This window comes from Anser anser (genome assembly GCF_964211835.1).
Source record: "Anser anser genome assembly, chromosome: 2".
NCBI classification, from domain to species: Eukaryota; Metazoa; Chordata; class Aves; order Anseriformes; family Anatidae; genus Anser; species Anser anser.
In genome coordinates this window covers 51,972,286-51,989,491 of record NC_139721.1, presented here as the reverse complement: position 1 = coordinate 51,989,491, position 17,206 = coordinate 51,972,286, and the positions used below count along the sequence as shown (strand labels likewise).

Genomic DNA, 17,206 nt, shown 5'->3' with positions numbered 1-17,206 from the left:
TAGCTCATGTTGCATTTTGCTGCGTCTGTTGAAATCCACAGCTACAACCTTCCCGTTACTTGACACATCTCCCCCTCTCTTCCCGCTGTGCAGCCCACACCCATCGCTAACATATGTCCCAGAGGTGGTTCAGATGCTTTCACAGGGGGGTAAATGGTAGATAGGCATGCTTCCCTCCAGCTAATCCTGCCTCTCCTCGTCCCTCTATGCCCTGCCCATGCACACTGACACACTGCTTCCTACTCACATCTCTATAAATTTTCTTTGTATTTCTTACCCTTCACACCATAGCAGAAGGAAAGCTTAAAATGCTTTTATTTTTTTGCCATAGGGAAGGCCGTCAGAGCTAGGAAAAGACGTTTTAATATATCTCAGAGACTAAGCTGCCATGGAATAGGCTGTGCAGAGAAGCAAGCACACCACACAGGCTGACAATCGCAGTCTGGCTGAGTGGAGGGAGTTCCCACTGTATGTTTTGTGCAAGCCTATTCCTGGAAAACCTGTGAATTTGCTGATGAAAAGCCATTTGGAAGGCTGCAAGGAACACTCATCTCTGTTATGGTCTCCTTATTTCTCCTCTTTGGAGAAGAGAGACAGCAGCACTGACAGCCCTGTACCGATGGCAACCCAACCCACCAAGAGCACGGTGCTGCCAGGCCAAGAAAAACCTGCCAGAGCTTGCAGAGGAGCAGGTTCCTACTTAGCCCAAGACCTCAGTGAGAGACCTTAGTGAGACCTTAGAACTCACATTAGAGAAGATTACCCCTGAGCTTGCCACAATCTTTTCATGAGGAGTATCCATTTTCTCCTGATGAGTAGTTGATCCATTTCCTCCTACTGCTTTTTTTGCTATTTAGGCAGGTAGGACTGGGCCCATTAAGGCAGAATTTGTCTAAGCTGAGGAATAAATGCAGCTCAGACTTTCCCCTTAATAGACCTTCAAGAAAACTTAAGATTTGATCCACCTAATTTGTAACAATTGCCTACCTAATTAATTCTTTGCCTATCTCCAGATTATTCATTTTATTTAGCATCTTCCTGTTACTGAATAGCTCTCATCAGTGAATAGTGAATAGCTGTACATACAAAAACCTGCCTTCACACATCTAAATTGCTTCCTTGCTGCTATAAACAAGTATTTATCATAGGTATCTGTAGTGAAACAAACAAAATTGGTAATACAGCTATTGCAAGTGTATAAAGCCCAAGCACTGGGCTTTCTTTGTTTTCTGCTTTCAAAGAGCTTTACTCTTAAAGAATGTGGAAGTGACTTTTTAACAGGTTGCCAGTTGCTCTAGAGAAGGACGATTCCTTTTTCAACTGCAGTGCTGACCTGTCCTTCCCAGCCACTAAGGAAAAGTAATTTCCTTCATGTAAAGCACATTAAAAAGTTTTAAATCCTACAGCTTTTGTAATGGTATAATGAATGCTGTGAAAGCAAATTGCTCTGTGAATCCTAATTAACTGGAAATCAGGTCCACAATTCATCTGGGCTGTAAAATCCGAATATATTCCAAGATGTAATAGATGCATTGCATTTTATATATCCTTTCTGTCTCTTGAGCCCTTGAACTTTGTATATTTTCTTCACCAACTGTGAAAACTGGAGGGGTTTTTCCTTTCACTGAAGAGATTTTTCAAACCTCACGAGACAAGCTTTAAGAAAAAAACGTAACACATTGCAAAAGCGTAATAAATTGCAATCATTGGCACTAGATTATTCCTCCCTCTAGTGGCTGGCTGGCTCCAGTGAGAATAACTGGAGCTCTTTATTAACATCTCATTGAATGATTCCATTAGTTTAGCTACTGGGAACTTACGTTTTTCAGGCTCACATCCTCCAGCTCGCTGCCTGCTTGGTAATCCTTGGTTCCCCTGTGTATGCAGCCATGACCATGTGATGTGATCAGCCTTGCAGCTTTTCAAGGCCACCTCAAGCTTTGCCAGTCCCTTCTGTTAATCATATTACATGATTTCCATTAGCAGCCATGTAAAGAAGGTGACCCCACTTCTGTTGCGTTTCTGTAGTTCCACACAGTACATTGCACCAAATCCAAGCAATTTAATGCAGCAGATCTCTGATATATGTTAAACTGAAAAACTCATGAATTTGAAGCAGCTTAATTTGTCCAGTCATGGTTCAATACTGGGGACAGTTTGGGTATGAGTGTTTTGTCCATCTACCGGGATGTGTCCACGTATGTCTATATACCAGTAGGCAGCTTGGACGTATACACATCATTAAGATCAAACACATTGCCTCGTGAATTATTCAGGAAAACTGGAAAGTGTGGCAAGGCTGGAATGCCCTACCTACTTATTCAGAGGAACAAAATTTGGCAGGTTGACAAATTGGCCCTTACCTGGCACATCACAGGTGAAGCCAAAGTCGTGGGACACTGAGCAGACCCTCAAAGGTGGCCCTGTGAGTGCCACCTGCACACAAAGACATGCTGGTGCTCAAACACTCAGACACGTCTCTGCCTTGTATTTCCTGACAACAAGAAATGGATTAATGTATTTTCAAAATGCTGTTGTTTTCCTAATCCAGGTGACAAAATCTGAGCTGTAAAAATAGTTTTGCTGCATATAAAACAAACATTTAAGGAAGAGGTCATCTGAGAAAGACAGCACTTATTCATCTGGCTCAATTAAGTTAAGTAACTTCAGGGCAAAATTGCAGCCCCCCTCGTAAGAGCTGTGAGGCTCAAGAAAGTAATGTAGGTTCCATCATGCTTTGCTTAAAATGGGCATTTTAAACATTAAACCTTTCTGTAGCTTGCTGCAGTTTTAGTAGGCTGGAGATATTTTCAGAGTGCTATATTCCCCCAGCAAAAGCATTGACTTCAGATGAGAGTGTAAATCACCATACATAGTCAATAATGGTTTTAATCTAAAAATGCATTTCTTCTAAAGTACCTTTTGACCATCACACCAAACATTCTTTCCTCTTTACTGACCAGCTTCTTTGCTTTGCACAGAATATGTGTTTCTGGAGCTGAACTTTATAATTGCTTTCATTCTCTCACTTTTGCCTCCAGTAATGTAATAAAAATATGATGCTGCTATTCTTTTCCACCCAGGAACCTCAGTCACATTTGCTAACTTTAATTCAGCATCAGAAAACCACGTGAGAGGTGCTGTAGGGAACTATCAACATACCTATTTGCTGAGCCTGAGAGTTTATATGACTTCCCTTCCAGGTCACAGCAAATTTCTGTCAAAACTGAAATCCAAACCCCTGAGTCACAGGCCATTGCCCATGGTTTTAAATGCCAAGTAGAAGTCACTTATCTTGGAAGTTTTAGAGCTTAGGTTTGGGTTTTTTTGGTTGTTTTTTTGTTTGTTTTTTCTGTTACAGTGTTTAAAAAAATAGATATCCAGGTATTTTCATCTGAGTAGTACAGGGAGCCATCTTCAGCTTCACCATGTAACCTATCATAGAATCATTAAGGTTGGAAGAGACCTTCAAGATCATTTGGTCCAACCATCACCCTACTACCAATGTCACCCACTAAACCATGTCCCTAAGCGCCAGATCCACCCTTTCCTTGAACACCCCCAGGATCATTATATTATCCAATGGAGATGTTTTTTTCCTATCTCATTCACAAGTGATTGGCTGGTTTCTGATTTATACAGGATTAGTGCACTCCATTAATCAGTCCTTCGTGAAGAACTAATTTTATTCCTTTCCCTATGCAAACAAAGATGTTTGGGCACTTTTTCTCATTTTCACCAGACTTCAGTGGATTTTATTTAATTTTTCACTGGAAAAGAGCAGTATTCCAATTCAGTAAAGCACACATTTTAATTCTAAGTAAGATAATTAAATTCAAATAAGTATTTGGAAATACTTAAGAACTCCTGCTATTATAGGTCAAGATGCCAGCTGACTTTTTCAGGTTTTAAAGGTTTTCTTCCTCGCTAATGAGGTACACAATCCCTTTGAAGATCCTCAGCCCTGAAAAGGATCCATGTTTCAGAAATATTTTTTACTTTCTTACTGTCTCCATCTGAATCATTGCCCTTGACACTAACAGCATGATAAATGGTTCTCCGTTCCTTTAGTCTCAGACCCAAATAAATGTTTCAGGGTATTTATTTTTCACGGGTTTAAAAGATAACTGTTTTAAATTGCAGAAAAAAATCCCTTTCAGTTCCCAGCTGGATTTGTCATTATTATGCAAGCTTCTCAAGATATTTTTTTCCTTTGTTCTCTCGTACTCCAAAATATCATTAATTCTGCTTCATCAGGATACATTGTGTAAAAGTCTGTCCAAAGGATAGCCTTTAACACATAAGTCATCTGGTTTTTATTTTGTTTTTAATATATTAAAAAAAGAAGGAAGGAAGGAAGGAAGGAAGGAAGGAAGGAAGGAAGGAAGGAAGGAAGGAAGGAAGGAAGGAAGGAAGGAAGGAAGGAAGGAAAATTGAAATGTGTCTTAAGCAGCATTTTAAATCTTTCAAGCATTCTAGTAATCAGAAAAGTTTTCACAATATAAATCAACTGCAGGCTTCCAACTGGAGGTATTCAGTTTTTTGATCCTGTTTATAAAAGTATTGACAAACCAAACTGCATAGGCAATGATGTATTTCACACATACCTGAAATAATGCGTTACCACTTCACGTTGTTTCTCAGGACAGCAGTCTGGTCTGTTTGTAACCACTACAAAACAAAACGAAGCTGTAATGACTTTGGAATGAAAAGAGAGAATTATAAAATATACATGGACAGATGGATTTTTTTGAACTATCTGGGTTTCTTTCAAGGGATTTCTTTTGAAGTAAAAGCAGCTGAAGGGAAAATGGTAGCAACTCCTCTTTTTTTCTGAGGAATAGCTCTGGTAAAGTTACATGCAAGCAAAGTCTCCCTGCTCCTGCAGTATTGCTTTGGCTTTGCAAGATCAGAGTTAAAAGGGAAAATCTCCTAGATTAGGAAAGACTGCAGCCCAGACAATCAGCAGAGAATTTGTTAGGAACCCTACTTCACACCATCACTTTTTAATTTACTTATACTCTAGACATTACTTTGCATAAAAGTATAGAAGAAAAGTTATTATTTCTAGCTTCTCTGGTATGACAGGAGAGGTGGCAGTATTTTTTGTTATTCAGTGATAACTCCCATTCGAACAGTTTCCCCTGAAATACTATTTTAATAGCAAAAGACAGCTGCAGGTCACACCTGAGCTCTGAGCTATGCTCATCCAGACACAGCTTGAGAAACTGTTGGTAAAGTTATCCAGGAGGTCACTGCTCTGTCTTCTCATCCCCCTCTCAAACCCTCTTGTCAGGAGCGGCTGGCATTCAAGCCAAATGTCAAGTTGACTTGACATTTCAAGTCAACACCTCCCAGGTGGCTGCACAGAAACAAAACATAGTAAGTCAAAAGTACTTGCTTGGAAAATAAGAAAAAGCAGTCTTCTTTTTCAGACACTCTAAAATGCTTAGTGTTCTTCAAATAAAAAACAGCTAAAGTAGAGGATACTGAAATAGCCACTTAGTGAGAGTGCACATATGATCTTTCAAAATAGCACCATCAAGGGAAAAGAGGCGACAAAATCCCCCACCAGCACATATTACAGTCCAATTTAGTAGTTTGCAAGTGTCATCAAGAAATAACTCGTAGCCACAGCAGGAGAGCTAACCGTGTAGCATGCTTTTCCCTGTATTGCATCTTGCTTTCTCAAGCATCCTTTTGCAGGTAGTGCTGTTCTCAAAGATACATGAAAGTGAGCTCAGCCCTAGCTTAGCTGGATTTGGTATTTTTCTCTTTTTCCTTAGAGAGTTACTTGCCTACCCTCCTCATTGCTTTGAGATGTACTTTTCAGAGTTTCTCCGATAGTTTTGGTTTGTGTTGCACATCTGTACAGCTGGTGTTGTACCTGCTTTTTTTTTTTTTTTTTGGTAGATATCTGAAACTTTTAAAATGGCAGAAGACTGAACAGGAATTGAGAAAACTGTCTATGTAAAATGCATTTTTGGAAAAACACAGGTGGCTGCTTATTCATATACAGGTTTTGGAGTAAGGTTGTTGACTTGCAAAACTAAGAAGCGTTCCTGATCTCACTGGGAGATGTTTGTACAGATCTAGCCCAGATGCTTGGAAATCTCTTTCTGAGCTCGGTGCCTGGCAGATGCATGGTAGGGCCTGCAGGCTCAGGGCCATGCAGCATGTAAGTGACCATCACTTGGTTTCAGATCCACGTGGAGCTGAGGACACTGAACACTGAAAACGTTTGTGTCAAGAAAATTTGCTCCTAAGTAAACACTGCCCTGACATTCATCAGTGAATACCGTTTTAGTATTTACCTGGAAAACATAATTTGTAGGTAAATTCTGACCGATACCACAACTTGGTGTAGTGCAGCAGGATGCTCAGTTATGGGAAGCCTGCCCAGAAGATGCCTTTGAGCTGAGCAGGCATGCGATCCTCCCACTCCTGGGAGCAAGCCGGTGCTTCTGCATAAACCATGGTGCTAAGCAGAGAGGGCTGGTTACACAGCTGGCTCAGCAGAAGCCTGGGTGACGTTCCTGAAAAGCAACAGCTCTCCTATTGTGGTTTGGTAGAGAGCTACAATTCTTGGGGTTTCCCACCAGCAGAATTCATCAAACTTTTAATGTATGCATGGGGGTGACCTGAAAATTTAATTAGGCAGGTAAGGTCCGGGCCTTTGGAGACAGTGATTTTTCTAGAATAGCACAAACATTGAAATGGGGAATATCTTGGTCACAGATACCCTGAGGTTAAGCAAACAAATGGAAAAAAAAAAAAAAAACAGCTGTCAGTATTCTTACTAGGAGCAACCTAAAACAAACTAAGATGCTCATTTTTTTCTCCTTGCCATGAATGCGTCAGGAAGTGCAGATCCACAGGTGTGCCAAAGGATGTTTTGAGTATGTTACCAAACACCTGAGAGGAGGAGAGAAATGACAGTCTCATTTGAGTCACTTATGATAACAGCAGCAATTAGAAATGTAGTGGTGAAGTGGTTCATGTCTGATGCCTAAGCTGTGCCTGAGCAGGCCTCGAGGCACCACCTTCCCTGCTTCTTGGAGGGCTTGCTGCAGGTGTTTGGCTAGCAGAGCAAAGCTCTTGACTTACTGAAATGAGAGTTTCATCTGAGCAGACTGCAGATAACTTCTGAGATCACCAGAGGGAAGGGGTGATGCTGAAGCCACCAGCAGCATGAAGTTATATGGGATCAAATAGGTGAGCTGAGAGGAGATAACGGAGAGCTTTCTGTAGGAAGGAGGGTTTGACTTTTCTGCCAGCAAATTGAGAGAGTAGAGTTCATCAAACGAATTCTGGAGATGTTTAATGAAGAGAGAGGCTGGGCTGATGCAGGTGATTTGGAAGAGTGGGCCTTGATGCAGATGAAGGATCCCTCAGAAGTCCGCAGCAAACAAGACAGCTGGAGAGAGCAGCAAAGGATCCGTCCTCACCCTAGCAGGGACCAAAGGGGTCCAGGCAGGGCTAACTACTCAGACCCTCATGCAGTGTTTGCTCTTAGCCCAATATCTAATACATGCCAAGAGCTTTTCCAGTTTAGACAAACATCTCTGCTGCTGAGTAGCGCTTGTTCCTGGGATTATGCCTGCCAGCCCAAAGGATGCTCACACTGAAAGAGGGAAGAGCCTTGTGCCATGTTTGGTGAAGTTTAGAGATCTTTTCCTCAAGCAAGGACCTCCAAAACCTGCTTGTAGGTATACTTAAGTTAGATTGATAACGGGGGATGATAAGATCCTTAGCAGGGGATGATAAGACTGGTAACAGGGGATGATAAGGCCTGCAGCTTTCCTCTGTGGGTCTTCTGAGAGAAAAGCTTCTCTTCTCAAGGTGAGCACTCTCAAAGATATATTATCTTACCAGGGTAGGTGTGACAAGAGAGGGTGGATTTCTTTTCCAGTGTATATAAAAAATGTGTGTTCCTATACAGTAACAGCTTACCCTGGCGTCACTGGGCTGAGCTGGTTCACCTGGGTTGAGCAGTTTCTATGCTTCAGCATCTCTTTTCACTCTCCAGGGTGGAAGAGAAGAGCGCTCACAACTGTTCCCCCCACACACACCCCCGCATGGGAATCAGCACCAGCATGTAAACCAGATTTCTGATTAAAGAGAATTGTATAATGTCTGCCTGCATCATCTTCCATCTGCTCTTGTCAACTCAATTGCATATGGCACGATGTGTCACTTCCGTGCTATGCTCTATTCTTTATGCGCTCTGTCTAGAAAGCATGGAGATGATTCAGCATGTCAGCGGCAGGTGAAAGGATCCTTCAGTTCACCTAGGAGGATCTTTGAGATGAAGGGGGAGCCTTGCTTGAATGTGTGTGCTAATTTTTACGCAGTAGCCAGCTCTGTTTGATGACATTTTAGCACTTAAAAAGGAGTAAACGTGGTCACATAACATCAACTCCCTCACCTTGAAACAAAAAGGAAAAAAAATCCCAACCCCGAGCTTCAGTGTCCTTTGAGAGGTTTCCCTCTCGTAAAATCACAAATAACCAGTTTCATGGCTGATTCTGAAGCTGGCAGTAGTCCAACATGGGGAGTTTTAAAGGGGACTGTGCTTTTTTGAAGCAATTGCTGGAAAAAAAAAAAAAAAAAAGAAAAAAAAATCGGTTCCTGCTGTCCTCAGTGAAACAAACAGGAGCTCTCTGGCAGGATACCATGTGCTTACTCAAAAAGCTGCAACAGCTGGAGAAAGACACATTAGAGAGCTGCGTGACACTAACCTGTATAGACTTCTGGATTAATTGGGTTTTTAAGTGCTTTCCTCTTCAGCCCTACCAGGGTCTGTAAAATCAAGCAGAGACAAATACACAGCACCACAGTTTCTGCCTCTTCTCACCCTGTGCTACACCAGGTGAGAGATTATTAATGCAGGCATGTCCTGCATGGTTTTGTGGTTTGGTTGGTCCATACAGCGAGGACAGTTTGTAGTCTGATTAATCACATCTCTTATAATGCCAGTTTTGTGCTGGTAACATTAAATTGCTCTTCAGCAGATGAGCTTTTCTGGTTGTCTCCAAGTTTTAGATTTTTCTTTCTCATACTTGGCTCTTTAGCAACACACCAAGGACTTAAGGAGAGAGTTATTTGTTTAGCTTCAAGGTAGGAAATTCTCATGAGGAGGTTCACTTGATTCTAAACAAAAACGGAACTGGAGATCTTCAAAACCTGGAAAAATCCCTGGTGAGGGAGGAAATGCTCAAAACTGTTATGTACAGCCCTTATCTTTGTCAGTAGCATGACAGCTTTGTGTTCACCACACTGAAAAAGCAGCAGAACATAGGTGCCAACATGATCAAATTACCCCAGGCTGGTGACCCATGTCATGGCTGGAATCAGACAGATGCACTTGAATGACTTTGTTCTGTACATGATCTTCCCTGATGTCCTTCAGTGTCTGCTCAGTGTCAGACTGCAGTTATTCTTCCTTCTAGCAAAACCAAAATGCAAATAACATTAAGCACAGAGATGTACGTTGAATATACACACTAGCCAAGTGGAGATGGGGCATTCAGCCTATGGTAAATAAGCCCCTGGGAGCTAAGCTGTCCATTACAGGATAGAAAAATGAGAGCCAGGATATTTAGCAATAGTGCTGGATTGCGGAGTTAGGTTTTTTTTCTTGTTGTTGGGTTTGATGTGTTTCTGGGGACTTCTTGTTTGTTCAAAGGCCGTTTTTAGCACGCTCCTTTGCTGGCTTCCAGAGGTATTCAGGACATGTCTCTGGACTTCCCCTTTATTCTGCTTTGTCATTTTGTGTTGGCATAGCACAGTACCCAACTGGCACAACCCTGTGCTTTGTGCTATGAATCTGAATGCTGAACTTAAGGAAGACAATCCAGTCTTAGGAATATTTTTCATTACAACACTTCTTTCTGTTGTGTCTGGCCTAAGCAGGGGGTGGGGGTGGGGGGTGGGGGTAAGCAGACATTGTTGGTCTAGTCTCTCCCTTTTTTCATTCAGACACAAAATGTAGTAAATGAAAGTGTTTTTCATAAAAAGCACATATACGACAGCATGCATTGTGCTTTCCTAAATGAAAAGGAAATATTAAAAACTAAGCTTGTCTGTTCTTGTGAACAGGTGCATCCTTCTTGTCTGCCTTCTTTTTGACATTTCAAAGGTATTTTGAATGCAAAGAAACTCTTCCAGAAATATGTTCAAAGCTATTTCATTTTTAACCTGCTAACACTATATTTTATACCCTTTAATATATATGTGAATGAACTAAATTATGGACAGAATATATAAGTCAGAAGTGACAAAGCGGTATGTAAAGAGAATTTATGGCATTCCTTCCACCTTCACTCGGCCCGGTGATCATCTGAGCTGGGCACCAGGCTAGGACGTTTTTCCTGCCTCCATCCCAGACCTCCCTGTACAAACCAGAGCAAATCAGTTAGCTCTAGCTTCTCCTCTGCTTACCTCTGTAGACCAACTCCTTACTCTACAAATAGTTAAATACATTAGAGACCAAAACGTGTTTCCATCTGAATTAAAGATGTGTATATACAAACACATCTGTAACAGTGGGTTGAAAGTATTTCTCAACATGGATGTTACAATGGTCTTAGGGGTGATTACATGGGTGCATTTTAAGCCTTTAATGAAAATGAGAGACTCAACCTCAGTACGTCTGAAATGTATAGAGCAGAAAGCAATGGGCAGTATGCAAAGGCAGCTTAAAAATTTCATTTGCGCACCTATTTGATCTTCATTTTTCCACCCACCTCAACATGACTTCTGGTCAGTCCCCTCAGGCCCCACAGTTAGGATGAGCTGCGTGTAAGACCCTGGGAAAGGTCTTGGGTACTGAGTTCAGGACTGCCCTTGAGCACTTGTCCCATGTCACACAGGCAGGCAATGCAGCACAGAAATGATGCAGCACACTTGAGGAGCTTGTTGAAGCTGTTTAATAATTCACATCCTCCTTCTGCCAATTAATATATCCAATGCAGTGAGTGGAACTAATTGGCCATTTTATATTGGCCCTAAGAGCTGTCCCAAAGTCTTAGTCCCTTGTCTATCGTACTAAGTTGTGGAAATTACAATGTCACAAACAAAAGTTTAGGCAATGCAGAATTAACATGACATAGAGTTGAACCCTTAAGGAAGAAAATGTTATTTTCATTTGCTGTTTACAGGTGGTAGTAACTTTGAAAAAATAAATTAGACATTCAGATCTTCCCCTGTTGTACATCGCCAGATTCATGCTTAACTTGAATGATTTCAAAATTTCCAGTGGCATTTCAGCTGTTCATTGAAGTGTACTGTAGGAGATAGAGACAATTTATTACACAGCTATAAAGGTAGTAGTAATCATCATAAATGCAAACCTTCAGATGTTTCTTTGTCTATGCTTTAAATTTTTATTTTTTTCCCCATCACTACCATGAAACAGTGATTGTAGCAATCAGTAAGCACGAAGCCACCTCCTCCAACAGCTGCCAATATCCTAGTCTGGTTTAAACAACAGATGGGAGATATGTGCAGGCTAAGATAAGTGGCCACCTGTAAAACATTGTTCTAGATATGTGCCAAACTGGCCAGTCATATATTCAGGAACAAGAGCAATGAGAGAAAGAAGGCAGCTGTGCTGACCACCCACATCTGAAACAACAGAAAAACGTTTACTGTCATGGATGGATGCCTTTGTTTTCTGCAGAGCTCAGAAACTTCTTATGCTACGCTAATGCATGCAGAAAATGAATTTCTGTACCTTTTGTGGTTGCTTTCCATGACACTGGGAGCATCTGTACCCTGGCTGCAACAGCAAAATCTTGCTGCCCAGGGTGCCTGCACCTTGATAGAGTGGTTCCAATCTTTAAAGGGCACCTGCCTCAGCACTTGCAAATTTCTGTCTGGCACTATCTGTGCACTGAATTTTGCGATGTACTGCAGTCTGTTCTTGCGAGGTCAGCTAATCAGTGAACAGCGACAGCCCCAGGTGACGCGTTTGACTAACTGGCAGCTAATCAAGCATATTTGAATTTTGCATGTCACATATTGGCAGCAAACTGTTCAAAACGTATTCATAAAATACATTTTGAATTAATTTAAGAAATGCATTTCAGGCAATGCAAATCAGTTTACAGATCTGCAGGGCGATGAAGTAGCTTGCATGCATCTGAAAAATTATGTCTGCTGAATTATTCATTCTATTTTTATTTTCTTTTTTCTTTATTTTTTTATCATATAATGGACAGGATTTTTTTACTGCTAGTCATCAAAATGCTGCAGCTAGCCGTTAGTAATGGTCACTTTTTCATCATTGTCTCTTCCTTTCTATGAGTCATTTGAAACATTAGTAATTATGATGTCTAAAAAGCTTTCTACTTTTGACATGTGGAATCAAATGGCTTAAGGAGTCAAAGCATATGCATAGGGTTGCTGTAGGTACTGCACTGCATACCCAGTGAAAATGGCAAGCAAAGGATTTATCTTAATCTTGTGACAGGCATACCTAGTAATTAGTAGAAGTTTACATATTTTTATTAGGTAGGTAATTAGCAGCCAGAGAATGCAGAGATGTGTATTGCAGAGATGTGTATTGCAGAGATGGCCTAGATTTTATTACTGTATTGTAGCATTCAGAAGTAGACCCAATTTCTGAACTACTTAGGTGTACAATTACACAATGGAATTATCCTCCTAAAATACGTTGACAATTACCAAAATTGTGCATGCCACTGGGAAATTGCTCATGCTAATTGCCATCATTAGCTAGTTGAATGCAAAATATCTGCAAATGCTTGAGGAATTAGACGTAAAATGGATCCTCTTCTTTCAGGTCAACCAGGTACGTATTTCTAAAGGTTCAAGGACCAAGATTAAACCTGTAATTAGGTTACAGATTTTTCTTCCATATACAAGCAAATGTCCATGTCAGATTTACATTTCAAAATGGAAAAAGTTGTTAATAATTAATTTGTTGGCTTTGTAATACTTGGAGAATATTGAACACATTTAAATGAAAATATCAAGGAATCACCCTTTCAATACATTATCTGATCATTAATCACTGAAAAAGAAGTATCCTGAAAACTAATTGTGTTGTAAAAAAGGCATGACATGGATCATTTTTTTGTGACTCACATATTTATAGGATGCGTTGGATTATGGAAAAGGCATTTATCAAACATTTCCAGAGGATAAAACATCTCACAAGTGGAAAATTGTATCTAGATGTTGTAACCTTTGCTGGTTGACTCTAAGCACATATGTCAGGAGTACAGCCGTTTGTGCCCATTACTTACAGGGTTTCTTTGTTTCTGACTACCTGTCCATCTCATCTGTCACTGGTATTAGAAAAGTGTGGAATCCTATCACTTCAGAAACACAATAGTGTTTTTTACACTTCTGATCTGACATCAAGTCGTGTAAAGCTACTTACCCAGCCAACATTTTCTCAACTTGTCAGCACAATAAATGAACTGACATATCCTTATTTCATAAATATACAAGGATTGTGTGATGACTGTTTCAAATCTTGTTGTCCCTATGAAAAACACCTGTTTATCCCTGCTCCTGGTGAGCCCATTTGTGCTTGATGAGATATATATATTTATTTATTTATTTATTTTCCCCAAAATCTTTCAGGATATCCAGTGAACACTCGCCAAAGCTTCAGATCCGGAGCCACAGTTACCTGAGGGCAGTGAGCGAAGTCTCGATCAACAGGAGCTTGGACAGCCTGGACCCCGCAGGGCTGCTGACATCCCCCAAGTTCCGCTCCCGCAACGAGAGCTACATGAGAGCCATGAGCACCATCAGCCAGGTGGGGGGCATGCGTGGGCAGCTTGGACAGGAAGCACCAAGCCAAGGAAAAGCTTGATATTGCTTTAAATAGAATTAGGCTGCTGCATGCTACATGCTTTCAAAACATCTTTAAAAAAATAAAATGTTTTCACACATTTTTGTTCGTGAGTATAACATTTGATAGTGCCATAGCCTGCCTTTTGCAAAAGAATGAGTGGCACAACATGCAGTTTGTTTGAATGAACAGTTTAACCTTTCATTTTTCTTTTCCAAAAGTAGGTGCTCATCAGTAGTGTCTTTAAACAGGGCTCTCTTAAGGATCTTGTGTGTAGTGCCTGAAATAAAACTCTTTGAATGCCTCCAAAGAATCATTTGCAAGCTGATTGTGCCACTAAAGGAAAATTACGTCCATAGTATTTCACATTTTTAAAAGTATTTTATTAGATTAAATCTGTTCTAATGTATGCATTCTTAACCCTGATAACCTCTGAACTTTTCACCTGCATAGCGCAAATATCACAGAATATATTAAGTGCAAAGGTCTGTCCATAATAGTAACCCAAAATTCTGTAGGACTTCTTCATGCTCATCCTAAATCAGAAGAAAAATAAATCCCACTGTCACACATTCAGTTTATGAATTTTGGCATCATTAAATAGCCTGTACAAAATGCTTGTACAGTTGGATTGGTCAGGGATAGATCTGAAAGAATTGCAAAAGTGCTAGCACTCCACAGGACAGTGCACCAGTGGTTCCTCTCATAAATCTTGTAGCTCCTTGGTATGATTCTGACTTGTTTGCTTAAATGGATCATTTAGATAAATCCCTTGTTTAAAAGAACTTTGTTACAAAAGTCCAGAAGTGTAGCAGACAGGTTTTGTGGTGCTGAATACTGGCCCTTTACCACTGAGATGTCAAATCATTGAAATGTCAAAAAACACATGATGTTATTGATACCAAGACTTCAGCTGGAACCATAACAAATAATGTGCCATTCAGAATGAAACTGTAGTTTGAGTTTCTGTGGTATTCTATATTTGGACTTTGTAGCTTCAGATTATTTGACTGTGTGTTATATAGGTGAGGCACTTTGCATAGGGTATGAGCTGATGCTCTTGAAGGAGGATTAGGATGTATCTAAGAGAAGCAGCACTGAAATTCAAGTCCCAGAGGAAACCGTAAGCATTAGGTTAGCTTATTTATTTAGCTAGACATCTAACACTTAGACAGAGCTGTCTGCCAAAGAGTTAGTGTCATTTTTCAATATGAATAAGAAAATAACAATCTAAAAAAGTCTTAATTCAGAGATGTTTATGCAGAGATATGGCTATTCTCCACCACTGTAGAATTGTTCTTTATAATGTACTACCCACCACTTTTCCATGTTCTTTTAAGCAGTTTCCTAATGAAAAAATGTTTTACTCTTTCAGATTTCCTTTTTCAGTTTTGTGTATGAATTAATTGGCATAATGTTTTCCTTACTAAAATTCATCCTGGAATAGAATATTTAATATTTTTGCATCAGCCTAATACAGTCCTATGTTCTCCTGGTATCATGGCCTTTTGCATGCGTGAAAAGTAGCAAAACCCCCAAGTGTTGGTTTCTGTGTGTATGTTTCCTACAGTGATAATTATGATGCTTTAATGCCAAGCTCAGGGCTCGACTCTGAGTTTAGAAACATGAACTTCCATTCCTATACAAGCAGAGATAGGTGGTTTCCAGGTTTGCAAGATCTGCAGCAAAGGCACATGCTTTGAAATGTTCTTTAACCTACGTGAGTGGAAGTCTTTGTCACCACCTAGTGTCTGCTCCACAAAGGGTCTAAGGTTTCCCTTGCACCTTCCTGCTCTCAGCCAGAGGAGTCGGCCAGGTGATGTAGTTATACAAACATTTCCCCCGTGCAGCAAAGCTGTTTACCTTACCAGCCTCCCCCTTCCAACTCTTTGCTGTCCCATCAGCACTTGAGCTTCCCAGCCCCTCAGATTTATCACTGCGGTTGCCTGTGGGTTGCATTGATTTTGTCCTGGGGTTAAGCTGACCTTTATTTTCTTACCCACCAAAGAAAGCATGATTTCAATTTTTCAGTATAATTAATGGTCATAATGGCCAGAGCTTCAGCCCCCCAGGGTGAGGTAAACTAGGTGCTACTATGGGGACTCCCAGCTTCCCACTGGTCTTGGCTGGAACCAAGAGCCTAAATACCACTCAATTTCTGCCTGAAGCCTCTTTTTGTGTATATTTTTTTTCCCTTAACAATTGTTGCTTTGGAAAATGGGATGTGTTTTTGTGCAATTCACCTGTTCTTCATGTGCAGAGAGACCTTCTAACAGACTCCAGCCATCGTGCCCCTGTTGCTTGAGGGTCTTCATACAGGACAGAGTGGTGCAGGGGGCACGCTGAACCTGCCCGATCTTTGTCCGCAGGTGAGCGAGATGGAGGTGAACGGGCAGTTTGAGTCTGTCTGCGAGTCGGTGTTCAGCGAGCTCGAGTCTCAGGCAGTGGAGGCGCTGGATCTGCCAATGCCCGGCTGCTTCCGCATGAGGAGCCACAGCTACGTGAGAGCCATCGAGAAGGGCTGCTCCCAGGACGATGAGTGCATCTCGCTGCGGTCCTCGTCTCCCCCGCGTACGACCACTACGGTGAGGACCATCCAGAGCAGTACTGGTGAGTAACAAAACGGACGTCCAGAGGGATGGCAGAAAGGGAAGGTACCTTTCTGTGTGGCTCCATCAGGTCAGCCACGAGATCTCTGCCAGACACAAAGCCCATGAGAGAGTCTGTGTTTCAGCAGGGAGCTGGACAGACTAATCAGCTTAAAACTAGGCACAGACCCAGGCTGATGCAATTGTGTTACCTCCTGTGTCCAAGCTAATTTATTCTGGGCTAAGAGCTCACAGAAGGGATGTCCAAGGTCATATCTCCTCCTGCTCTCATCCCTAAAAGAGCAATCACAGTTTAGCAAGGCTGAATAAGAAGGCTCTGGGTTAGCAGCTCTGCTGACTTACCAGCAGTGGAGGGTCCTTCTGCCAAGTTTTGCTTTGTGAGGTGATCTTCTTCGTGCTTTCTGAAAGTTGGAAGTTATTGGGTGTGTTGATTAATGGCTCCAGGAGACTGGTACAGCTTTTTTTGGCTGTATTTTCGTGATGGGAATGAAGGAAAGAAGAAAAGGTCTGCAGGTCAAAACATGCGTGTTCACACCCTGTTGTTACTCCTTCTACAGTTCAAACTACTTGAGCCTTGCAAGAGGGAGAGGTTTGGGTCTAAATACGAAACTTACCTCTTCTTGAACCTCTTATTTTAAGGTTGCTTTTCTTTTAGAAATAACCATGATGAATTCCAGATACTGCTGCCAAAGTTAGTGCTTAGGGGGAAGGAAGAGGAGGTCAGAAACTAAAATCCAAATCTGCCTTTTGTATTCAGGACAGCAAG

General features: G+C 41.2%; 1 protein-coding gene across 12 annotated transcripts in view; it reads left to right on the top strand.

Annotated features, from left to right (window-relative positions):
- Window positions 1-17,206, top strand: part of DLGAP1 (DLG associated protein 1) — a 416,642-nt gene that overhangs the window by 306,066 nt on the left and 93,370 nt on the right. For all 12 annotated transcript variants that reach the window (XM_083823954.1, XM_083823958.1, XM_083823965.1 and 9 more), the window contains 2 exons: window positions 13,618-13,795; window positions 16,201-16,441. In XM_083823954.1, coding sequence (XP_083680080.1) covers window positions 13,618-13,795; window positions 16,201-16,441 — 419 coding nt within the window. The remainder of the gene's footprint in view (window positions 1-13,617; window positions 13,796-16,200; window positions 16,442-17,206) is intronic.